This window comes from Heteronotia binoei, chromosome 8 (genome assembly GCF_032191835.1).
Source record: "Heteronotia binoei isolate CCM8104 ecotype False Entrance Well chromosome 8, APGP_CSIRO_Hbin_v1, whole genome shotgun sequence".
Lineage (NCBI taxonomy): Eukaryota > Metazoa > Chordata > Lepidosauria > Squamata > Gekkonidae > Heteronotia > Heteronotia binoei.
The window spans coordinates 58,420,953-58,448,020 of record NC_083230.1 but is presented as its reverse complement, the minus strand read 5'-3'; the positions used below and the strand labels follow the sequence as shown (position 1 = coordinate 58,448,020).

Sequence of the window (27,068 nt, the reverse complement as noted above, 5' to 3'; positions counted from 1 at the left end):
ACACATTCATGAACACTCACACACACTTTTTATGGATATATTTATGAAAAAGCCAAAATCAGTGTAAGAACCAAAGAACTGAAAAATGATGCAAAGCTACAGAAAAGAACAAACCCCAAATTAGGAGACGCAGACTTCAAGAAGCTGGTCTTAAACAGATGAGAGGCAATTAAGCGCAGCTAATTTCAGCTATATTTTGATGTTAAAATTTATACTGAAGACACCAGTCAAACATCTTTCAAATAGATTCTCCCCCTCCACTGTATTTGAAGGAGGTCTTGGCAATTTAAAAGACCTCCTTAAACATTTATTAAAAAGTGATAATTAAAAGATATAGAGGCATGTGTAAAGAAGAATTATTTAAGATTAGAGTTATATTATTATACATAATCAGGGCATCCTGTCTAAAAAATGCAGCTAAAGAAACATGGTTAAATCAACATTAGGGTTGCCAAGTCCAACCCCAGAAATATCTGGGGACTTTGGGGGTGGAACCAGGAGACACTGGGGTGGAGCTAGGGGGAGGGGGGGAAACGGCGCCGGGGAGCGTGGCGAGCTGCCCAGTCTCGGAGCGGGCGATGTGAGCCCATCTCGGAGGAGCAGCCACAGCAAGCAGAGAAGAGGTGGCAGCAGTGCGGTGGCCTCGCCCGCTCCGCCTCTGGGGTGGAATGGGGGGGTGGAGCCGGGCCGGGGGCGTGGCAAGTCGCGAGGACCCGGATTCACGGCTCACCATGCTCCTAGCCTGCCTCGCCCTCCCCTGCGCTGCTGCCGCCTCTTGGCTGCTCCTCCGAGATGGGCTCAGCCTGGGCCCATCTCGGAGGAGCAGCTGCGGTGGGCGGGGAGGGGGCGGCAGTGGCCCAGCGGCCTCGCCCACTCTGGGATGGGGCGGCTCGCCATGCTCCTCGGTGCCGTTTCCCCCCTTCCCCCGCTTTCGTTTTTTTGGAGAGTGGGGGAAGAGGGTGGAAATCCTGGGGTCCCCTGCCAGGGCGGGAGGGTTGGGAAGCCTAATCAACATAAACAAATATTTTATAGAAATAGTCTTCTAATGTTTTACTTCTACTTATAAGATATTCACATTGATTTAATTAGTTACCATTTTGGCCACAGTGTGTCATCCTACCCATTCCCCAGTGAGAAAACAGACGGAGAGCTTGCAACCTGCAGCAATTCCACTAATTATATTATAAAGTATGAAAATAAGTTTATTAATAGTAAACCTGAAAAATAAAATAGAAACATTCAGTGTTTACTTAAAGAAGATTTCTGCATGGATGTGGGTAGGAAGTAATACTGAGTAATATTACAAGTTGATAAAAAAAAAGGTAAGTTTAGAAGTGAGTCCCCAAAACTACAGTACCTTTAAAAGCAGGTATCATTTTAAAAAGTTTGAAAACATAAATGACAAAGAAAAATGTAAGAAAAAGAGAAAACAGATAAGGAAGAGAACAAGAGAGAAAAGAAGGGGAAGAAAGGAACATATCATAAGAACATAAGAACATAAGAGAAGCCATGTTAGATCAGGCCAATGGCCCATCCAGTCCAACATTCTGTGTCACACAGCGGCCAAATATATATATATATATATATATATATATATATATATATATATATATATATATACACACACACACACACACACACACTGTGGCTAATAGCCACTGATGGACCTCTGCTCCATATTTTTATCTAACCCCTTCTTGAAGGTGGCTATGCTTGTGGACGCCACCACCTCCTGTGGCAGTGAATTCCACATGTTAATCACCCTTTGGGTGAAGAAGTACCTCCTTTTATCCGTTTTAACCTGTCTGCTCAGCAATTTCATCGAATGCCCACGAGTTCTTGTATTGTGAGAAAGGGAGAAAAGTACTTCTTTCTCTACTTTCTCCATCCCATGCATTATCTTGTAAACTTCTATCATGTCACCCCTCAGTCGACGTTTCTCCAAGCTAAAGAGCCCTAAGCGTTTCAACCTTTCTTCATAGGGAAGGTGTTCCAGCCCTTTAATCATTTTAGTTGCCCTTTTCTGAACTTTCTCCAATGCTATAATATCCTTTTTGAGGTGCGGCGACCAGAACTGCACACAGTACTCCAAATGAGACCGCACCATCGATTTATACAGAGGCATTATGATACTGGCTGATTTGTTTTCAATTCCCTTCCTAATAATTCCCAGCATGGCGTTGGCCTTTTTTATTACAAACGCACACTGTCTTGACATTTTCAGTGAATTATCTACCATGACACCAAGATCTCTCTCTTGGTCTGTCTCTGCCAATTCACACCCCATCAACTTGTATTTGTAGCTGGGATTCGTGGCCCCAATGTGCATTACTTTGCACTTGGCCACATTGAACCGCATCTGCCACGTTGACGCCCACTCACCCAGCCTCAACAGATCCCTTTGGAGTTCCTCATATCGGAAGAAAGTAAGTTATATTTGGGAAAAAATATGTTGTTTCCACTTCCAGGTTGGTGTTAACAGATCATTGATATAAAATGCTTGAATCTTATTAGGGCTGCCAAGCCTCTGGTCCAGGCGCAGCCTCCCCTGTCTGGGTGGTTCCCAACAATAGGTACCATAGAGTTTTCCCCTCCCAAATGGCTAGAGCATCCGGGAAAACCATAGAGTTTTCCCGGAAATGCCTAGAGTTGATGCCATGTGACATCACCAGTGTGCTGATGTCACTTCTCGGTGACGTCATTGCGCCGTGCACGCAAAGCACACGTGAGGAGAGTACCTTGCCAGAGCCTGCGAGCGACTTGGCAACCCTAGATCTTATTCTGATCTATCTACTTTCTGAAATAGCAATTTCACCATTCCAAACATTTAAGAATGCCTGAACTTTCCTCATTTAGATGAATTGTTAAACTTTGAATAATATGTGTCAATCAGAAGGGTAAATTATTCTGGTTAAAACAAAAAGTACAAACTGTCAAATAGGAAATCTATAGCAAATGGGTAACGACATCTAGATTTCAGAACTTCCTATTTATTGTCGTAACAGCCAAATATCCAGAACAACTGCAAAACTAGAACTACAAGCATGTGAAACTGGAATGAAAACTAGTTTTATAGTTGAGTGCTATCTTGGAAGCCATTTTAATTATGGAGCTCTATAAAGTTTGATTTAAATGAATAAATAATGTGATATTTTAGTCTTTTGTTTAGCTGCTTTCATTTTTTTTACTCACTGTAAACCCAGATACATAGGACTTCAAAAATACATTGATACCTTCATATGTACATCATAATTTACATACCAAAGAGTAAAAATTCTAATAAAGAACAAAGCAATAGTTTTTCACATTTGGCCTGCTAGGCATGGATAGAATCCCCAGTATAGCCTCCAGCAGCACTAGGAGGGGAAACCGGATGTTCCTCTGAGTATTTGCACCTTGGGCTCTTGTACCTTTCTACAGTGCATTTCAGACCACTATATAACAGGTTCAGCATTGTTTAGCATTAAGGCTCAGTAATGTAGAAGTTGCACCTGCCTGTCTTGCAGCTGTTGCAGGCATAGGAATCCAAGGGTGGAAAGAGTGGCCACCCCATTTCTAGGTATTGCTTCCAGAACTCTCACCACCACAGATTGTATTTAATAAATATGGTGTCCAAGTCAGTCGATTAGAAACTCCCACCTTATTAAGGGCAGGACTGTTAGGACTTGTAGTCTGCATCTTGTCCACAGCCTTGCCATTTTGTGCATGAACTCTATAAAAATAAGAAGTTTTAACTACTCTCTTTTATTCCTTTCTCTCCTGGTTCCTGTTGATATGATAATAAACCAAACAGTATTGCTCTTCTGATACTGAACAGAGGCATTAATTACATGTCTTTAGAAAAAAATAGGTAGCAGGCACTGGAAATCAATCCATAGAACACAGATGTTGTGACTCAAGTAGGGGAATGGGGAAAATAAAAGAGAACTTGGTGTGTGACTGCGTCAGACCTGAAGGGTCTGCTTCATGGACCATATGACTGCCCACATAGTTCTACCCACGTGCTCTTCCAGCCCTTTCTCATGTAGCATTATGTCTAGGAACTGGACTCTTGAATCTCTTGCATATTTAGTCTATACTGTTTCAGTAGGCCACTACCCTAAATAAGATCCCTTTAATTCTACATAATTTTTTTTTGGGGGGGGATGGTAGGGTATTTTCCATGAGCTGGGACCTAGTAGGCTGCAGTAGCTATATCATGAGCCTATCATCCTTCTGTGGCTGTACAATTAAAGATCTGTTCTGAGGAGTAGAAGCTGTAGGTTTAAGTCCTATACCCCACCCTTTTGTATGAAACCAAAGGAACCGATAGGTAACATGGCTTGTAGGGTCAATTTGAAGCATATCCTGTTTCCCATAACAAAGTATTTTTTTCTTTATTTAGCTACAAAAGAAGAAGAACCTGGTCTTCATGAGCTACTAATCATGTCCAGCTCATTCTTACACTTGTGAGTCCCTTGTGTGTGTGTGTAGGGGAAGAACCATGACTTTGCATGCAGAAAGTCACAGGTTCAGTTCCTAACACCTCCTGTTAAAAAGATCGGGATTTAAATTCTTTGTGATGTCTTCCACAGTACATGCCAGAAGTGCCTTCAAAGTACATGCCAACCAAAGTACAATTCACTTTTCTTTACAAATTCTTTCTATAATGGAGTAATTATGCTCTAGAGCAGGGGTGTCAAACATGCGGCCCAAGGGCTGGATCAGGCCCCTGGAGGGCTCCTATCAGGCTCATGAGCAACTCACTGTTATCTGTTTCCTTCTCTCTCTCTTGCTTTCTTCTGCATCACAGCTTGCTTTGCCAGGCTTGCTCAATTGCACAGGAGCTACAAAGCAAAGCCTCTATTTTCTCCATTGGCTGGCCAGCACATGAAGCAACTTATGCACAAAAGCTCACAATGCCCAATCATTTCATGTTTTCCCCTGGGTCTTAGGCTCAAGGCATTGACCATGAGATTTCTGTAATGAATGTCAATAAATCAAAAGTAGATTTGCACTTACAGACACACACCTGAACAATACCTAAACAGTATACTCAAGATTGCTACAGCACAGACATTGTCTTCAGATTTTGATCCAATAAATTCAGAGCAAGAGGTGTCATTATCAGAAACTATTAAATAAATAAAACATTACAAGAGTGCTAATCTTTTAAGCATATTTTATTTTAAGTTTTCAAAAATTATTTAATTGTGTTTGTCTCCTTTATAAAGTTTTATTGGTACTACCTGGTATTACATGACCCAGCCTGACAAGGTCTCATTTATGTCAGATTTGGCCATCATAGTAAATGAATTTGACACCCTTGCTCTAGAGCATTTTGATCATTTAGTCCTGATTTTCAATTCTGTGCCTAGTAATTATTATCAGAATTTCCAGGTTATGACTCCATATATTTTTTTTAAAAAGCCACTGCACAGCCTTCAATTCCAAGGATTTTCAAGAATCAGCAGGGGAATGTGGCATATAGCAGGCCAACAAAATATGAATGCATAATCAATGCCACTGAGCACTTTAATTAAACAAGGAACAAAATCGAAGATTTCACTGCAAAAATAAACTCTTAAAAGCAAGTCCTCAAAGCTAGCATGACATTCCTTTTAATAAAATCCATGACAATTTTTCTCTATCTACCAAAGAAAGTTAAATCTATTTATCACAAATGGTTTACAACTTTTTCTCTTTTTTCCTCCCCCTTACATCTTCTGCTCTTTGAAGATTTAAGTTTCCTACTGATTTCAAGAGATCCTAGTGATGTAGAGTGGCTAACTAAAGAACTCACAGACTACTTTTGCATACGCATTTCCTTTTGGATGAAAGGAAAAGAAAATCTTCTATAGGCTCTTAGGTTCTTTTATGCCTTCTCTGAAAAGTAGAATAGATGGTGGGAGTTAGCTGGGAAGATGTGTAGAATCGAGTACAATCTTACTGTTGTGGAAAAAAGACTGGAGGCATATCTCTGGATTTTATAATTTGTATTGGTTTTAACTACAAAAGAAAAAAGCATAAGCATATACCATTTGTATAAATAGGGAGTTGCCCAAAAAGACCGCCACAACCACATTTAACTTTAAAAGGGGTAAATTCTCTGAGATGAGGAGGCATGTGAGGAGGAAACTGAAAGGAAAGGTAAATACAGTCAAAACCCTTGGGGAAGCTTGGAGACTATTTAAAACTATAATCCTAGAAGCTCAGATAAAATACATACCACAAGTTAGGAAAGGCACAAACAGGTATAAGAAGAGGCCAGCATGGTTAACAAACAAAGTAATGGAAGCTGTAAAAGGTAAGAAGGACTCCTTTAAGCGGTGGAAAACCAGTCCAAGTGAGATTAATAAAAGGGAACACAGGCAGTGGCAAATCAAATGCAAGACTGTGATCAGGCAGGCAAAAAGGGACTATGAGGAGCATATTGCAAAAAACATAAAGACCAACAATAAAAATTTCTTCAAATATATTAGAAGTAGGAAACCAGCCAGGGAAGCAGTGGGGCCCTTGGATGACCATGGGGTAAAAGGATTACTGAAGGAGGATGGGGAAATGGCTGAGAAGCTGAATGCATTTTTTGCCTCCGTCTTCACCGTGGAAGATAAGTGTTTGCCCGCCCCAGAACCACTAATATTGGAAGGGGTGTTGAAAGACCTGAGTCAGATTGAGGTGACAAAAGAGGAGGTCCTACAACTGATAGACAAATTAAAAACTAATAAGTCACCGGGTCCGGATGGCATACATCCGAGAGTTCTGAAAGAACTCAAAGTTGAACTTGTGGATCTTCTAACAAAAATCTGTAATCTTTCATTGAAATCTGCCTCCGTTCCTGAGGACTGGAAGGTAGCAAATGTCACCCCCATCTTTAAAAAGGGTTCCAGAGGAGATCCGGGAAATTACAGGCCAGTCAGTCTGACTTCAATACCGGGAAAGTTGGTAGAAACCATTATCAAGGACAGAATGAGTAGGCACATTGATGAACACGGGTTATTGAGGAAGACTCAGCATGGGTTCTGCAAGGGAAGATCTTGCCTCACTAACCTGTTACATTTCTTTGAGGGGGTGAACAAACATGTGGACAAAGGAGACCCGATAGATGTTGTTTACCTTGACTTCCAGAAAGCTTTTGATAAAGTTCCTCATCAAAGGCTCCTTAGAAAGCTTGAGAGTCATGGAGTAAAAGGACAGGTCCTCTTGTGGATCAAAAACTGGCTGAGTAATAGGAAGCAGAGAGTGAGTATAAATGGGCAGTCTTCGCAGTGGAGGACGGTAAGCAGTGGGGTGCCGCAGGGCTCGGTACTGGGTCCCATCCTCTTTAACTTGTTCATAAATGATTTAGAGTTGGGAGTGAGCAGTGAAGTGGCCAAATTTGCGGATGACACTAAATTGTTCAGGGTGGTGAGAACCAGAGAGGATTGTGAGGAACTCCAAAGGGATCTGTTGAGGCTGGGTGAGTGGGCGTCAACGTGGCAGATGCGGTTCAATGTGGCCAAGTGCAAAGTAATGCACATTGGGGCCAAGAATCCCAGCTACAAATACAAGTTGATGGGGTGTGAACTGGCAGAGACAGACCAAGAGAGAGATCTTGGGGTCATGGTAGATAATTCACTGAAAATGTCAAGACAGTGTGCGTTTGCAATAAAAAAGGCCAACGCCATGCTGGGAATTATTAGGAAGGGAATTGAAAACAAATCAGCCAGTATCATAATGCCTCTGTATAAATCGATGGTGCGGTCTCATTTGGAGTACTGTGTGCAGTTCTGGTCGCCGCACCTCAAAAAGGATATTATAGCATTGGAGAAAGTTCAGAAAAGGGCAACTAAAATGATTAAAGGGCTGGAACACCTTCCCTATGAAGAAAGGTTGAAACGCTTAGGGCTCTTTAGCTTGGAGAAACGTCGACTGAGGGGTGACATGATAGAAGTTTACAAGATAATGCATGGGATGGTGAAAGTAGAGAAAGAAGTACTTTTCTCCCTTTCTCACAATACAAGAACTCGTGGGCATTCGATGAAATTGCTGAGCAGACAGGTTAAAACGGATAAAAGGAAGTACTTTTTCACCCAAAGGGTGATTAACATGTGGAATTCACTGCCACAGGAGGTGGTGGCGTCCACAAGCATAGCCACCTTCAAGAAGGGGTTAGATAAAAATATGGAGCAGAGGTCCATCAGTGGCTATTAGCCACATTGTGTGTGTGTGTGTGTGTGTGTGTGTGTGTGTATATATATATATATATATATATATATATATATATATATATATATATATATATATATATATTTGGCCGCTGTGTGACACAGAATGTTGGACTGGATGGGCCATTGGCCTGATCTAACATGGCTTCTCTTATGTTCTTATGTTCTTATAGATACAAAAAAAGGGGGGAGGGCATATACAGAAAGGGAACAGCAGAAAAAAATACAAATATATCAGTTTTAATTCTACCTCCAAATAAAATATCCAATTTGTTCCACCTGCAAGTATAGAGTTCTCCATATATTTTACCATCTTTATCTTTCATTATAAAACATTTTTACTAAACTATTATTTGCAATACAAGTCTAAACAGTTCTTCAACACATATAAGTATAAACAAGTCAGAGCAATCTCAACACGGAACTAGCTGCTTTGGTTTAACCATGTTAAAAACACAGACTAGTTTGTTAGTTTAACACTATCCTCATTAACATAGACACAAAAAATTCATATCTTTATGCTTAAGAAGCTAAAAAAAAAAATACAACATAGTATTTTGTCTATCTCAATATAAACAGTTTCTCCTGGGAGACATACGAAAGACAAATCTGCCAGTTTACATAACAGCTGCCTGCCTTTTTAACAATTAATCCAACTCTTATATCCCTATTGGGCTCGAAAAAAACAACTTATTATAACCCAAATATAAAGATCACATGCCTGTTCTTAATGAGGGTTCTATACCCAACTACCCACCAAGATAAGAACATTTCAAGAAACCCTTCTTACTAAAAAGAAATCTATCTCCTGATATGTAACTAATGTGCACCTTCTCTCTCCTTAATACGGTCTGTGACCAATATCTTTATCCTTGACAGATTAGAAATAGAGCACAATAATTTATCTATTTTATTATAGACAATTTCTTCAAACAAACATATTAGAAGGAAATCTACTAGTTAACAAAATAATTACAATATCTACCTTCTTAACAGTTATAGATTAACTTGTAGGATTACCCATATCAATAACAAACATAAAAAGCTAGTATCATTATCTATTAAAGAAGTTCACCAATTTATCAAGTAATTACGCTATCTGCCTTCTTAAAAGTTAATCTGAATTAACTATTTTCACATAAAATTCTTTTCAAAGACTTTTTAATCCTTTAGCTTTTATATCCATATTATTTTAAAGACAACTTATTGTAGCCCAAAACAAAAAAACAAAAAAAGGAAAAAGGAATCTCACTTGGCCTTCTAATATCACCTATCAGATTTTTATGCAAAGTCCATATCCAACTATCCACTGAGAAAAAACTAATTCAGGAGGCTCTCCTTTCTGAAAGATTTCCACATCGTGATTTTCTGGTTAAAATGCATCTTCTTACTTCTTAATGCAGTCATCCTTCTCGAAGAAAGTGGAAAAATTCCACAGCCTTTGTTCCTCTCGACCTAACTTGTTCCTCTCGACCTAACCAGTTTCCATTTCTGGTCTTTTTTAGTTATGCCATAGGGTTCCATTTTGATTTTCTTTCCGTGCTATGTAACAGTTAGCATCAGGCAAATGCTTGGGTCACTGCCAAACACAGGCCTGCACTGAGATGCCTTAAACAAATAGGGTTGCCAGGTCCCCTCTTCATCATGGCAGGTGGATGGGGGGGGTGTTATTCTAGAGGTGGGTGAGATGTTGGGCATGACATCCCCAATGTGATAACATCACCTGGAAGTGACATCATTTCATCAACAATGTCAGAGGCAATGCCCTGTTTTTTGGGCAAAATGCTTTTTTTTTTTTTTTGCTTCAAAGCTATAGAATTTCCTTCAAAACCAGAGCATTGCCATGTGATGTCCCTAGTATGATGGCATCATGTGGAGGTGACATCATTGCTGGAGATGTTGTGTGACAATGTCATTGTTTGGAGGTGGGCCAAAACTTCCCAAAGTGGGGAACCCCTGCTGGGACCTGGAATCTGCCAACCCTGTAAACCTCAGTATGTTTGCGGGCCAAAATATAAGTGACAGAAGCCATGGGTCTAACCTGTCACTGCCAAAAATTTTTAAAACCATTTCTAGTTCTTTAAAAATTGCTGAGAGGCCCCAATCTGGATTTGGTGTGTGTTGTAGTGGCCCCAGAAGCTCGTTCCCAATCTGTGCCTTTCAAATATAGAAACAGTCATGGCGGGGGGGGGGGCTGTTTCTGCATAAGAAAAGGCAAGGAGCAACAAGAGCTCCTGGGGTTGCTGTGCCACATGCCTGATCCAAATTGGACACTTGCAGCAACTTATAGACAGATTTCCCACTCACCTTGTTTCGGTCTCGTTGCTCCTTTTCCCTGCTGGACTGCTACTGGATTTTGCACAAGCTGCCCCAAGCTGGTGAGTTACTCCACCCCTTTTCAAGTTCCCTCCGCGGCAGACAGAAACCGGTTTTCAGAGGATCTTGTCTGCTGTGAAGGGAACTTGAAGAGAGGTGGAGCAACTTGCTGGTCCGGGGCAATTTATGCGAAATCCAGCAGCAGCCCCGCGGAGAAGAGGAGAGTGAGAGCAGTGTAAGTTTAGTGGGAAATCAAAGAGTTACAAATGCTTTTAAAATGGTTTTGGAGGACATGGGATGGACCCATGGCCTCTTCACTTGTATTTTGGCCCACCCAAGTACAAACCTTGTTAATGTTTATATTTGTTAACCCTAGCACTCCAGGATGTGGTTTAGAATACCACTTTGAGAGGAAGAAACATATTCCAGTGTGATATAGTGGTTAACAGTGGTGAACTCTAATCTGCAGAATTGAGTTTGATTCCCCACTCCTCCACATGAAGCCTACTGAGGGAACTTTCAGAACTCTTTCAGCCCCACCTACCACACAAGGTGCCTGTTGTAGGGAAAGGAAGGGAAGGTGATTGTAAGCTGGTTTGAGATGCCTTAGGGTACAGAAAGGAAAGGAAAGGTCCCCTGTGCAAGCACCAGTTGTTTCTGACTCTGGGGTGACGTTGCTTTCACAACGTTTTCATGGCAGACTTTTTTACAGGGTGGTTTGCCATTGCCTTCCCCAGTCATCTACATTTCCCCCCCAGCAAGCTGGGTCCTCATTTTACCAACCTTGGAAGGATGGAAAGCTGAGTCAACCTCGAGCTGGCTACCTGAAAACCCAGCTACGCTGGTGTAATGTACTGATTGACGAGACGTGTTGAAGGCAACATACTTTATTAGTGGTACATCACAAGAGAGTGAAATGTGGCCTGGGTCCCACTATATATACAAACCCCTGGAACAACCTTCAGTCTGGCCAGGTCCAATCCTGGCCAGTTAAACTTCCCGCCACAGATCTTGATTGGCGGGGTAGTTTCGCGCGCTACATCGAGCAACCAGTGGACTTCCTCTGGTCACCTCTGTAGTGTCGCTGCGCAGTAACTTCAGGACCACATTGCAAGACACAACACTCCTCCCCCCTAGTTCAAGACACATGGTCCTTCAAGTAAGCTGGTGCCCTGTGCTCCCTGCTTGACCTCCTTGGGGTTATTTGGGGCATTGGAGCGGCTGCTGGCAATGAGGTTTCCTCTCGAGGACTTGACACCGGCAGAGGGCAGTCCGACTCTTGTTGCTGTTCTGGAACCTCCATTCTTGGTGGGTAGTGCCCTCTGCTGTGTTGCTCTTCTGCCCGCGTGGTTGGCAGGATTGGCGCCCTCTGAGCCGCTTCCGGGGGTGTTATGGCTACCTCTCCCCCGCTCACCGCTTCCCCAATCACTGTTGGTTCTTCCGGCAAGGTGCGGCAGCGCAGCTGGTCAATATGCCTCCTTAGGATCTGACCCCCCTTGGACGAGATCTCGTATGAGCGGGATCCCGTCACCCGAAGCACCCGGCCGGCAACCCACTCCAGGCTGCTTGCGAAATTTTTTGCATAGACTGGATCCCTTGGAAAGAATCCCCGCACAGCTTCCCTGATGTCGGGGGAACTGCGGAAGTTGGTAGCCCTGTTGGGATGTAGCCTGTCTAACCTCGTGATCAATTTCCTTCCCATTAGTAATTTGGCAGGGCTAGACCCGGTGATGGGGTTGGGGGTGATCCTGTTATCAAATAGGAAGGCTGCCAGGCGGTGGTCCCAGTCGCCCTGTATGATGCGACCCAGGGCATCTTTGGTGGTGTGCACCATGCGCTCTGCTTGGCTGTTGGTGGCTGGATGGAAGGGGGCGGACCGAATGTGCTGAATGAGATATCTATTCAAGAACTCACGGAATTCCCGGGGGGTGAAAGTGGTCCCATTGTCCGTGACCAGGGTATCGTGGATTCTGTGTGCGCAAAAGACCCTTTGCAAGGCTCGGACCGCTGCGGCTGTGGAGGTGGAAGCTACGGGGATCACCTGTAACCACTTGGTGTATGCATCGACCAAGATGAAGAATATTTGGCCCTGGTATGGCCCCGCAAAATCTAAGTGAAGCCAGGACCACAGCTTCTGGTTGGACTCCCAGTGGTGGATGGGGGCGCTAGGTGGATCGAGCCGGGACCCTTGGCAGGGTTGGCACCTTCTCACCCACCCCTCTATCCTGTCGTCCATACCTGGCCACCATATGTAACTGCATGCCAGGGCCTTCATCCACACTATCCCCGGGTGTGTTTCATGTAAAGCTTCTAACACTTGCTTCCGCAGTGGGGGGAACCACTACCCTGCTACCCCAGAGTATGCACCCCTTGTGTGTGGACAGCTCGTCTCTGCATGATGCGAATGCCCTGAATTCTGTGTCCAGTTTGCCCGTGGGCCACCCCCTTCCCACCCAGTCCAAAATACATGCGAGTATACGGTCCCTCCCCGTGGTCCGAGCCACCTCAGCGGTGTGGAGGGGCTGCTCAGGCAGAGTCTCCATAAGCATTACATGGTGGGCAGGGGCGGGATCTGGGTCCGTCAAGGTTAGCGGCAGGCGGCTGAGGGCGTCAGCGTGTCCCATAGTTTTGCCCGGGCAGTGAATCAGGGTGTATGTGTATGAGTTCAGAAACTGGTTCCACCTCAGGACACGCTGTGACAAAATTTGCGGGGTCCGGCGGTCTGGGGTGAGGAGGCCCAGGAGCGGCTTGTGGTCCGTGGCAATCGTGAAATGCGTACCTTACAGGTAGTCGTTGAATTTATGCACGCCCGCCACAATTGCCAAGGCCTCCTTGTCGATCTGAGCGTAGTTGCGCTCTGCGGGGGTCAGGGTTCTCGAATAATAGGCCACAGGAACCTCCCTCCCGTCGGGGAGTTGGTGCCCCAGGACTGTGCCCACCCTGTACGGGGAAGCATCACAAGCCAAAATCAGTGGTAGGGCTTCATCAAAATGGTGAAGCACCGCGTTGGAAACAAGGAGGTCTTTGACTGCCTGAAAGGCGGCGGCCTGCTGCTTTCCCCAGACCCACAGGGCGTGTTTATCGAGCAGCCTGTGGAGGGGTTCCACTATGGCTGCTTTGTGGGGCAAAAACGAATGATAAAAATTTAATAATCCCAAGAAACTTTGTAGCTCCACCTTGCACGTGGGGGTCGGGGCATGGACTATGGCCCTGGTCTTGTCCTCTGTCGGGTGGATTCCCATGGCGTCTACCACAAAGCCCAAGAACTCCACCCTTGGCACCCCTAGTGAACACTTTTCCTTTATTACTTTCAGACCCGCTGTCTGGAAGCAGCGGAATACCTCTCTCAGGCGGCTGCTGAACTCCTCCGCGTCCGGGGAAGCGATCAGAACATCATCAAAGAACGGTTGCACTCTGGGGATCCCTTTGAGAAGAAAGTCCATTATGCTCCAAAAGATCCCCGGAGCTACACTAAACCCCAAATTGCAACCGCCGCACCTGAAAAGCTCCCCTGTGGGTCACAATAGTTTGAGCCTCTGCTGTCTTGGCGTCTACCGGGAGTTGCTGGTACGCCTGGGCCAGGTCCAGTTTTCCAAAAACCTTGGAGCCAGCTAGGGCCGCCAGGACGTGGCTGACCACCAGAACGGGGTATGGATTGTCCTGGAGCGCTTTATTGATAGTGCACTTATAGTCAGCGCATATTCGCACATCCCCATTCGGTTTCACTGGCGTGACTATGGGTGTTTCCCAGGCAGCATAGGATACTGGTTCCAGCACTCCCTGGGCCGTGAGTCGGTCCAGATCCGCTTCTATTTTAGGTTTTAGCGCGAACGGAACTCGTCTGGCCTTCAGTCTTATTGGTCTAACGAGGGGATCGAGAGGTAGGGTGATGGGCGGCCCCTTGTAACTCCCCAGGGCCCCATCAAACACTTCGGGGAATTCCCGGCACACATTCTTGAAGTTATTCGTTTCCATCTGCTGCACCCCCACTATTTGAACACCTAGCGGTTGAAACCAGGCCAGCTCCAGTAATGTGGTGAGCTGGTGCTTTACAATGAGAATGTCCAGGGGCCCCCTGAAGTTCTTACGCTCCACCCGTACTGTGGCCCAGCCCAACACGTGCACGGGGTTTTTTTGGAAGTCCCATAGTATAAAATCAGCCGGTCTCAAATTGAGCCAGCGCCCGGGGCACAGTTTTCTTAGGGTCTCCTCCGAAATTATGGAGATGGAGGAGCCAGAGTCCAACTCCATTTGGCATGGAGCGCCCTCGATAAGGACCGACAGTCTGACCTTGTCAGGGGCGGTCAGGGGCAAGTTCATTACCTGCAGGCTAGTTGATGCTGTCGTATGGGTATTGGTCGAATCCTGATGAGCGGTCTGGTGTCTGCGATTGGCCTTGGCCTGGCAAGCCTGCGTGATGCGACCCACCTTTCTGCAGTTCCTGCAGTCCATGTTGCGATAGGGACAGTCCCGTCTCTCGTGGGGATCTCCACAGCTGGCACACTTGCTGTAGGCTGGTCTCTCTGTTGCTCGTTGCCACATGGTTGCTCTTAGTCCTGTTCCTTGTTGGCGGCAGAGCTGGTGGGCCTCTTCATCCTCTGGGTTGCCCGGCACCATCTCTTCCTGGTGGACTGCGTCTCCTCACGGGTTGTTGTACGCTTTGGTGGTTCTCTCAAATGCAGTCACTTCGTTGAAAGCTTGTTGAAGGGTGAGCTCCTCCTTCGCGAAGAGCTTTTGCTGTAGCCTTTCGTCTCGGAGGTTCCAGATGAATCGGTTTCTCAGGGCTTCCTCCCATTTGTCGAATCCACAGTTCCAGCAATCTGGCGGAGAGCGGCCAGGTAGATGGCTGCTGTTTCTCTTGCCCCTTGATCTCTCTTGTGGAAGAGAAATCGGCGGGCGATGATTGAAGGCTGGGGCAAGAAATGCCCGGTGAGGAGTCAGATGATCTCCCCGTACGTTTTCTCGGTGATCTTCGCGCGGACTGAGAGACCTTTGGCGATCTCGAAGGTGGCCTCCCCGCAGACGCTCAGGAGTACGTCTCTCACGTGGCTGTTGTCAGTAATCATCGTTGCGCGTAAGTAGCATTCGACCCGCTCCCTGTAAGTCTCCCACCTCTCGGGGTTGGTGGGGTCGAACTCAGCAAGGTGGCCCATCGTTACACTCGGGTTCGCCATGGCGGCGGCAGGGCTTCCATCTCTCTCAGCTGCGTGCCTTCCTCGTCTCCAGCCAGGTCAGCGACTTCCCGCTTGGGGAGTTACCTGGCTGGATTCCACCTTCGTCGCCAGTGTAATGTACTGAGCGACGAGACGTGTTGAAGGCAACGTACTTTATTAGCGGTACATCACAAGAGAGTGAAATGCGGGCCGGGTCCCACTATATATACAAACCCCCAGAACAACCTTCAGTCTGGCCAGGTCCAATCCTGGCTAGTTAAACTTTCCGCCATAGATCTTGACTGGCGGGATGGTTTCACGTGCTACATCGAGCGACCAGTGGACTTCCTCTGGTCACCTCTGTAGCGTCGCTGCGCAGTAACTTCAGGATCACATTGCAAGACACAACAGCCGGGACTGAACTCAGGTCGTGAGCAGAGCTTAGGACTGCAGTACTGCAGCTTTAACACTCTGCAACATGGGGCTCCTAGGGTAGAGAAAAGCAGGGTATAAAAATTAATTCTTCTTCTGTGTGGGGTGCAATTCTAGCTCTGGTTTTGTCCAGTGATTACTGAATTCATGCAATGATAGTAAAAAAAAATATTAAGTACTCCAGTAGAGTTCCTAACTACCTAACTGATCCCTATGCAGGTGCCAACCTGATGCAACCTTTCCTTTTTGCAGCAAAAATAGGAATAATCAAAAGCAGAATCAAAATCATGTTGGAGGCCTCCCCCTTTCCTAAAACCCCGTACTTACCACAGTAATCAGAAGAGTAAAGTTTAAGATAGAAAGGATTATGTGAGCCTTGCAAGCCTCCGTATGATCCAGAACTCACCAGACACCTTAGCTCAGTAATTCTTTTTTCATATTGTAAAGTAACACAAAGCAGGGAGACCTGTGACTGTGACCACATGTAGATTTTAAGGCATTCCCTCAGCACTGGGTAATTAACTGTATACAGTAGTTTCATGGCTGACTTAGAGCAATGCTCCTGTCTATTAACACCTGTTCTGTACTTAACACCTGTTCTGAACTTAAGATCTATTCATGACATTTTCCTCCTCTGGGATTCCAAGAGGACTCCACTAGGACCGCAACAATTTTTACCCAACATCAGTCTCAGTCTGGACCAGCCCATGCTATAAATAAATCTCTTGGACACTTCTATGAAACTATGCAATACATGCATAAGCACCACTGTATGCAGAAAAGCTACTGACCATAAAACATACCTACATTCTTTCAGCTACCATCTGGAACATAAAATAATCAGTAGTTTACAATCAAACCCCTGCCTCACAATCACATTTTCTCTAATCCCTTGGACAGGGACTCCCACCTGGACAAGTTATTTAAAAAAGCATTTTTAGAATTACAATATCCTCCCAGTAAAGGAGTAGAAAAATCTGGCCAGACTAGTACCCAGAGCCTGCCTGCTACAAAACAGACCTAAAGCAGGTAACAACAGAACACCACTAGCTATCACGTACATCTCACAATAAAAACCACTTTAGTGTATCATTAATGACCTATAGCCTCTCCTGGGTGGGTACGTCCCTTCAAAAGAAGGCAGGCCTTTCTTTCATCAAGTACAGACAGTTCCCTCCGCTTAAAACAGCTTCTCACCATCAACAATAGACCACTGAATAGAGACACAGACTTAGGAACCAAGTCTTGCCACAGATCCGGATGCGAACTTTGTCCCCATACACACTCAGACAATGCTTTTACAAGGCCTAATAACATCCACTACACTATCTTGTGCTCATCTACTTGCATTTAAAGCATGGCATCACTTGCCAATAGTGTTGCCAGCTCCCCATACCTTTCTGGTGGGTGCTTTTAAGGGGCATTTTGGGGTGAAAGTGACCCAAAAACAGAAGGGAAAGGGGAAGGAGGAATAGATTAGGTTAAAGCCTTGCCTAGAGTTTTATAGATTCCTCTAGCCAACTCCCAGACAAGCACAGGACTAAAATGGTGTTTCTCCACAAACGTGCCTACCAATTCTCTCTTTGATAATGGTTTCCACCAACTTTCTTGGTATTGAAGTCAGACTGACTGGCCTGTAATTTCCCGGATCTCCTCTGGAACCCTTTTTAAAGATGGGAGTGACATTTGCTACCTTCCAGTCCTCAGGAATGGAGGCAGATCTCAATGAAAGATTACATATTTTTGTCAGGAGATCCACAATTTCACCTTTGAGTTCTTTCAGAACTCATGGATATATGCTATCCGGGCCTGGTGACTTATCAGTTTTTAATTTGTCTATCAGTCGTAGGACCTCCTCTCTCATCACCTCAATCTGATTCAGGTCTTTCAACACCCCTCCCTTGTTGAAAGCTTGCAACCATTTGAGTGGCCCTTTTTGCTTGAAGTGAAAGGAACCACTCAAATGGCTGGTTTCTCCCTAGGGAAGTGAAAAGGACCACTCAGATGGCTGCTTCGGGAGTGTCCCTCCTGGGGTTTTTGGCAGAAGTGGCCCAAAAAACATCATTGGGGGGGATTTTTCCCAGAGGCCAGCTGTCTGGCAGCAGGGAAACCCTCCCTGTATTGGGAGATTTCCCCCACCAGGTCGGGGGGGCGGGGGAGGCTGGGATCGTACTTGATAAAAATCTCCTTCTGCTCCCTACATTGTACAAACTGCTTGGTCCCCACATGATAGAATGATAGAACATAATGATAGAATGAATGAACACAAATCTGACATAAGAAATCAGAAACCAGTGAGGATTATTTTAATCTTACTTGACATACTGTTGCAGATTTGAAAGTCCCTGCTCTTAAAAAAAACCAAAAACTTTCAAATGAAGTATACAATGCAAAAGTGCTGGATTAGAATTTACCAATAAATTCTAACACTTCCTTCTCTATATGCAGAGGATGGAACTGAAAAACAAACTTGGGTTTCTCTCTTCTTCAGATCTCACAGTGAACCTCAGTTAGCAAGAACAAGGTAAAAACTATTGTTTGCCATCTCAGTTCAACACCCACAAACAAACCACCATTTGTTGTTGAGCCTGAACTCTGATATCATGCTAAAACAGGGTTAATTTAAAGGATGGTTTATTATGATTTCTGAATGTAACAGAGGTGTTTACAAGTTCATTCAGAGATTACAACTGGTGTTTATGTTGCAGCTCCTAAAGGGGTTCTGCCTGAACATCAGTTAAATATTGAGCAGTTTCTCAGCAGGCTTAATACTTGGCATTCCTTAACTCTGCAGTCTAGGGCATTTTCAAACCCACTTAATAATGCACTTCCAATTCACTTTCAATGCACTTTGCAACTGGATTTTACTGTGCTAAATGGCAAAATCCATCTGCAAACATTCACTGGATTGCATTACTGCATTACTTAACATAATGGAATATTTAACATAGTAGAAAGCTAGTCCGAGTGAGATTAATAAAAGGGAACACAAGCTGTGGCAAATCAAATACAAGACTGTGATCAGGCAGGCAAAAAGGGACTATGAGGAGCATATTGCAAAAAACATAAAGACCAACAATAAAATGTTCTTCAAATATATTAGAAGCAGGAAATCAGCCAGGGAGGCAGTGGGGCCCTTGGATGACCAAGGGGTAAAAGGATTACTGAAGGAGGATGGGGAAATGGCCGAGAAGCTGAATGCATTTTTTTCCTCCATCTTCACTTTGGAAGATGAGAAGTGTTTGCCCGCTCCAGAACCACTAATTTTGGAAGGGGTGTTGAAAGACCTGAGAGATTGAGGTGACAAAAGAGGAGGTCCTACAACTGATAGACAAATTAAAAACTAATAAGTCACCAGGTCCGGATGGCATACATCCAAGAGTTCTGAAAGAACTTGTGGATCTTCTGACAAAAATATGTAATTTTTCATTGATATCTGCCTCTGTTCCTGAGGACTGAAAGGTAGCAAATGTAACCCCATCTTTAAAAAGGGTTCCAGAGGAGATCCAGGAAATTACAGGCCAGTCAGTCTGACTTCAATACTGGGAAAGTTGGTAGAAACCAATATCAAGGACAGAATGAGTAGGCACATTGATGAACACGGGTTATTGAGGAAGACTCAGCATGGGTTCTGTAAGGGGAGATCTTGCCTCACTAACCTGTTACATTTCTTTGAGGGGGTGAACAAACATGTGGACAAAGGAGACCCAATAGATATTGTTTACCTTGACTTCCAGAAAGCTTTTGATAAAGTTCCTCATCAAAGGCTCCTTAGAAAGCTCAAGAGTCATGGAGTAAAAGGACAGGTCCTCTTGTGGATCAAAAACTGGCTCATTAATAGGAAGCAGAGAGTGAATATAAATGGGCAGTCTTCGCAGTGGAGGACGGTAAGCAGTGGGGTGCCGCAGGGCTCAGTACTGGGTCCCATGCTCTTTAACTTGTTCATAAATGATTTGGAGTTGGGAGTGAGCAGTGAAGTGGCCAAATTTACAGATGACACTAAATTGTTCAGGGTGGTGAGAACCAGAGAGGATTGTGAGGCACTCCAAAGGGATCTGTTGAGGCTGGGTGAGTGGGCGTCAATGTGGCAGATGAGGTTCAATGTGGCCGAGTGCAAAGTAATGCATATTGGGGCCAAGAATCCCAGCTACAAATACAAGTTGATGGGGTGTGAACTGGCAGAGACTGACCAAGAGAGAGATCTTGGGGTCATGGTAGATAACTCACTGAAAATGTCAAGACAGTGTGCGATTGCAATAAAAAAGGCAAACGCCATGCTGGGAATTATTAGGAAGGGAATTGCAAACAAATCAGCCAGTATCATAATGCCCCTTTATAAATCGATGGTGTGGTCTCATTTGGAATACTGTGTGGAATTCTGGTCACCGCACCTAAAAAAGGATATTATAGCATTGGAGAAAGTTCAGAAAAGGGCAACTAGAATGATTAAAGGGTTGGAACACTTTCCCTATGAAGAAAGGTTAAAATGCTTGGGGCTCTTTAGCTTGGAGAAACGTCGACTGCGGGGTGACATGATAGAGGTTTACAAGATAATGCATGGGATGAAGAAAGTCGAGAAAGAAATACTTTTCTCCCTTTCTCACAATACAAGAACTCATGGGCATTCGATGACATTGCTGAGCAGTCAGGTTAAAATGGATAAAAAGAAGTACTTCTTCACCCAAAGGGTGATTAGCATGTGGAATTCACTGCCACAGGAGGTGGTGGCGGCTACAAGCATAGACAGTTTCCAGAGGGGGTTAGATAAAAATATGGAACAGAGGTCCATCAGTGGCTATTAGCCACAGTGTGTATATATATGTGTGTGTATGTGTGTGTGTTTGTATATATATATATATATAAAATGTTTTTGACCACTGTGTGCCAGAGTGTTGGACTGGATGGGCCATTGGCCTGATCCAACATGGCTTCTCTTATGTTCTTATATGTGAAAGTGACTCTTATGACTCATGGCAGAGATCACAGCTCTATTAGCTGTGTATAGGAAAGCAGGAGCTAGCACTTCTAGAAACATTCTTACAGATAGTGCTGTACATGGCTTCATTTTTGTTCTGTTCTTTTTTCAAATTTATGAAAAGATTTCTTTCTACAGTTCAGATGAACTAATTTAAGTTCTATCATTTCATGTGAGCTATGATCACAGCCCTGCAAAGTTGCAAAACTTATTTCTTAGACTCTGGCAGATATTATAGTTGGGGAACTGAAGTCAACTAGGGTTATTTTCCCAGACCAAACATGATGCTGGTAGTTGTCTCACATACAAGTCCATTATTCTACTATTTTAGGATAACAGCTCGGCTCTTATTAGGGATAAGCCATTTCAGAATTAACTTAAAAACTGCAGAACAAATGCAATCAAAAAGGGCCTAGGAATAAGGAGCCCTGCTCTAATTATAGCAGAATGCTGAACAAAAACAAAATTCAACCACTGTATGCATTAGGGAAGGGCATGAACTGAACCATGAAGCAAAATTCATCACAAATTTTGCCCTGTTCATTGTTCGTGAAGTCAAGTTCATGGCAGGGCATCCAGCATGAACTTTCAGTGAAGTTTGATGCTATTCATGGAGGTTTGTGCCAGTTTGTGAGTGGACACATTCCCTGAAACACTATCTCCACTCAATCAGAATGTTTACAAAACTTCAAAGGAACAATTTGGAGAGCATGTAGAAGAGCATCTTGGGGGGGGGGGTCCCCTGCAACTTTGATGTCTCGAGCTTGCACAGGAGCCATTCTATACACTCTTGAATCTTGGCCATTTTGACAGGTGCAGGTTCAGGAGATTAAGAAGTATTTAGAATGGGCCCTGACCTGGATAGCCCAGGCAAGCCTGATCTCGTCAGATTTCAGAAGCTAAGCAAGGTCGACTCTGGCATGTACTTGGATGGGAGATCTCTTTGGAATACTAGAGCTGTGAGGCAGAAGCAGACTTTATTCAGCCACTTCTCTGAATATCCTCCATGCTTCCAGTAGGGATCAGTCACCAGAGATCACCATGACTTCCAGGTGCACACATACACTTACATGACAGCTGGCATGTGGTCATTTTGACAGGCACAGGTTCAGGAGGCTCTGTGAAAGCTAGGGATAAGCAGTCATTTCCCCAGAAAGCACTTTCCTGGGAGCACCTTTTTTGGGGAGCTGTAACTCAGACCTTGTAAATCCAAACTTCACCAAACTTGGAGGGCAAGTAGAGGAGAGTCCGACAGAGAGTCCGATGGAGATCCCCTGCAAGTTTGGGGTCTCTAGCACATTGGAAAAGATTCTACTGGGCCATGAACCTCGCAAACTGAATCAGTTCGTAAGATTAATAAAAATTCATGACAATCCATGGTTTGTGAATGGGACATGTCATGAATCATGAACCTAACCATATTTTCCCAGTCTGTGCCCATCCCTAGTATGCATCCTTGAACCCTGGTCCAGGCAAATGATACCAATAATTTACAAATATAGGATGTATGTAGATGACCGTGTAATAACATATAACAGGGCACATATCACAGTTATTGTTATTATCCCATCCAAGTTGTTAAAAAAGCCCTTCATCATACTTTGGTATTTCATCAGACATTCAGTGAAACACTGTAGTAATAATTTCTTCTTCACCATTTGGCAGGGCAGTAAAGATATACTGATTACCAAATCTGAAGGGCCAGACTGTCCATTGCACTTGGATGATTGCTTAGAGTATCAGAGGTGCAAGGGAATCATAACCAGCCCTGCCACAGCATGAGATGGGCCCTCTTCTCTCTGCCCATCAGTCTGTGAGTGGACCCAGGAGTGGCATCTGTTTACAGGGATATCTATGACTCCCGAATCTGCCCATTGGGAGGAGTAGCACTGCAAAAAGCCCAAGCCCTGGTTGAAGTGAGGACAGCTTCACGGTGTAGTGTGGGGGAAAGAAGGGTGGCAGTGTCACCTTTCACATGGAGTACATGGTGACTTTCATGCGATGATGGGGTGGGGGTTTGTAAAGTCATTTGCCTAGGGTGCTCAAAATCCCTTGGATGGTCATGGTTATCTGTCATGATAAATTTCTGTGAATGGTCATCTCTATTAATCCAACATTGCAGATGAGTATATATATTCAATATGCATTATGTCCCACTATAATTCCTGGGATGCAGTCATTAGCAACTGTTCATCAACAACTGTAGAAATTCTTGGAGTTCTCTTTTTTAGAAACTGTAAAAATTCTTGAACTTCTCTTTCTTTCCTACTGCAACTAGAACTTTCAAATGCTGACATGTACTTTCAGTGACGAAGTACAATTTAGAACACCATGGGTGATTAGACTGGCACTTTGGGCTGACTCAGAGACGGCTCTGAAATTGACCCAAAAAAATCCTTCCACACACAAACATCTGCCGCCCATCCTCATTCCGTACTCATCCTGTCCTCTGGCCTCCAAAGTGAGACTCAAAAAGCAGGCCCGGTGCTAGGGGTGCCTGCGCCCCCAAGGTCAATGGCCTATTATCCACCCCCACAGTGTCAGTTTCGCACGTGTGTGCCCTGATGACATCATAATGATGTCACTGCCATGCCCCTGGGCAGCAGCCGCAGGGGAAAGGGGATAGCATGGCACAGCAGCAGGGAGGATGGAGGCGTGCGTGGGGAGAGTTGCATGAACGGCACAGGGGGATTGGCGTGGCGCAAACGGCAGTGTGGGTGGGCGTGGGCAGGGGGACAGCAGTGGGCGTGGGGAGAGGGGGCGCCTCATGGCACCCGAGGTGGCTGCCTACTTGGCCTACTCCCATGCGCCAGCCCTGTCAAAAAACTACAACTTCCGAAGTGGTAACAAATATCTGAGCTACACACCAGTCACCTCCTTAGTGTCTGGAAGCAGAAGGGCGCAAGTGAGGCACTTTGGTGGTGTGAAACCACCAAGCTGCCCCAAGTCACAGTTGGCTTTTTTAAAAACAAAAACTGTTCAGTGTGCACATGCATACACATGCACATGACTACTGAAAATGTATTGGGGAAATGTGACGAGAATGGTGCGCAACAGCCATCTGAACATGCCCATGTCATCCCATAGATGGGATGGGGATGGCTTGTGAAGGAGCATGTGGAGGCTTCAGAATGGCTCTTTTTAAGTCGTTCCAATTTGGGACGCCTTCCATAAGCCCCAAAATACCTGTCTGTTATCACCCTATAAAACTCAATTGTCAGTATCACTCTTTTTGCAATTTCACCCCCAAATACTGGAAGTTTCTTTTAGCCTATACGCTATTGTATGGTTTTTGCCACTGTGTTTGAGATTTTGAATTGCCTTCAATATTATATTATCTGTTTCATGCTGTAAATTTTTAATCTGTGTTATGTATTGAAATTGCTGTTGTGAGCCACCCTGAGCCTGCTTGAGGGATAGGGAGGGATATAAATCCAAAAATTAAAATTAAATTACAGTTAAAATCCTAAGGAAGTTAAATGTTTGCATCATTTCTATGATATCTCTTTAGGGCTGTTAACTACAAGACAACTACATTTTTAAATTCATCACGTTCACTAATTCATTTATTTTACTTTTAAAAAAAATTATATGCCATCTTTTCCAAGTCCTGCTTGAGGCACCTAACAAAGTGAAAACAAACACGATAAAATAATAAAAACAACAATAAAAGAAATTATGAATAATAAAACGACCCATGGCATACAAACAGCATAGAAATATTCAGCAGCCCAAAATGTCATCTGTAAAACCACCTCCAGGCAAAAAACAGACTATAAAAACAGCTTTTTAAAATATGGGTCCTTTTCTATTAAAAGCCTGGGTTAAAGATAGAGATATTTCCACCAAGTGCCTACAGAAAGAGCACTGTGTATACATTTTGTAACCTTCTCACTCATACAACACCATCTAATTTCTCTTATTGTCAAACCTGGTTGTTCTGGAAATCATAATCCAAAGAGTACTGAATTTTTCCTAATTTCTCATTTTCTTTGGGTTCTTCTTTATCTTCCCCATCAGTCAATCCAGTTTCAGCATCATCATCCTTAAGGGCCTGTAAAGAAGGGGAAGGGCAACAATAAGAGTAATCAATATGACATCCTTGCAGTCGCCCCCCTGCAAAACAGGCACTCGTGCTCAATCCTATGGTGAAGCCATTAAAAGCAAGCATGATGGCAACAAACCATATATGTTGTTGACATATATATTTAGAATGCTCTGGTTGCACAAGAGAAAATTATCCTTAGCAAGCAGCAAGGAAGCAATGAAACAAGGAAAAAGTGCTTCTTGAGGATATTGCAAGCAACAATTGTTTCAAAGCCTGAAACGCAAAAAGAATGTCAACTAACTTGATCTATTTTTTAAAAAATCTGATTGAATCCAATTGCCTTGTCCAGAGACAAATGTGGATGAACATGCTATTAAATAGGCAAGGTCACACATCCATTCAATTTAAAAACAGTTGTGCATGCTGTGAATTGTCTGCACAAAAGCAAACTGTTTCTGCAGAATTACAGCTATTTAGAATATGTAGTTATATGTGACTTCATAAAATGAGATGATAAACACTGTAATGAGTTTTTAAAAATTTGATGAATATGGAAGCAAAGGTAACACCATGCCATTAGCAAATGCACGTCTGCAGAAAAGAAGGCCTCTTTTGTCTTCCCCACCCCTTTCCATTTGTTCTCAGTTTAAAGCCAGGATGAACTAAATTGATTTAAAGATTTGGCACAACGACAGAGGAATAACTGGGTCTCCTAGATTTTTTTAAAAAAACAGCCTTGTTTTCAAAAGGCACTGCAGTTAGCAACAAAGATTTCATGTAAGAGAAAATGTATGTAGTATTAGAAAGCCCAAGTTTGTATTTTTTGTTAGTGCAAGTTAAAATCCCTGCAGCATAATTTTAAACAGATTTACTTACAGCCTTCTAAATTTATTGAAGTCAATGCCTTGAGAAAGATATTACTCTGTTTAGGATATGCCTTGTTAAGGTTCTAATGTAATTAAAACTTTGACAAAAAATGTGACTAATGTTAGCTATGGCCAACTTGTTCCATTAGATTCACTGTGACCTAGTCAGGACTAATTTTAGTTGTTTTGGGGCCTAAGTGTGTTTCTGTATGTATTTTTAAAATTCAGAACAGTTTTGGAGTTTCTTTGAAAGCAATTTCTTTATCAGCTGCATAGTAAAGCCAACTTCCTGATCCCCTCGTCTGATGAAGTGTGCTTAGAGAGCACACGAAAGCTTACGTTCTGAATAAAACTTGGTTGGTCTTAAAGGTGCATTTTGACTCCTGCTTTGTTCCCCTTTCCATGTTCAAAATAAAAATAAATTTCAGTGCATCAGGGGAAAGAATTAATGCCAGCTACTTATCTGCAGTCACAATATGAAAATTGAATCCTTGCACAGATTTATACCCTTGCCTTTCACTTTTAGAGGATGAACTTTAAACTTCTAAAATTTAAATAGATGACAACAGGTAGTGATAGTAGTCTGGGAAATTAGGATATAAATTATTCTGACCCTAACTTGGTTTGGTTTCACAAAGGATAGGATTGAGAGCACATACAACATAGCCTTCACTTGTTTAATAAATTATATTAAAGGTGGGAGGGAAATGATGGATTATGTAATATTGGTTGCTTTAAAGCTATGATTTCACATTAAAAAGGTAAAGGTAGTCTCCTGTACAAGCACCAGTCGTTTCTGACTCTGGGATGATGTTGCTTTCACAATGTTTTCACGGCAGACTTTTTACGGGATAGTTTGCCATTGCCTTCCCCAGTCATCTACACTTTCCCCCAGCAAGCTGGGTACTCATTTTACTGACCTCAGAAGGATGGAAGGCTGAGGCCGTTTTCCCACTGAGCTTACCTTGGAGCGACGTCCCTCTTCACCGCGTAGCGTCTGCGCGGATTTCCCACCAACTGCTCCAAGGCTGCTCCGAGGAACCAGGAAGTTCCCAACCTTTTGTGTCGCAAATGGAAACTGCTAAAAAACAG

The 27,068-nt window shown here is 43.8% G+C and overlaps 1 protein-coding gene across 2 annotated transcripts in view; it reads right to left on the bottom strand.

Annotated features, from left to right (window-relative positions):
* Positions 1-27,068, bottom strand: part of SYT1 (synaptotagmin 1) — a 668,825-nt gene that overhangs the window by 176,012 nt on the left and 465,745 nt on the right. The window contains exon 8 of one of the 2 annotated variants that reach the window (XM_060245124.1): positions 24,994-25,116. In XM_060245124.1, coding sequence (XP_060101107.1) covers positions 24,994-25,116 — 123 coding nt within the window. The remainder of the gene's footprint in view (positions 1-24,993; positions 25,117-27,068) is intronic. The other variant, XM_060245125.1, reaches the window with a different exon arrangement.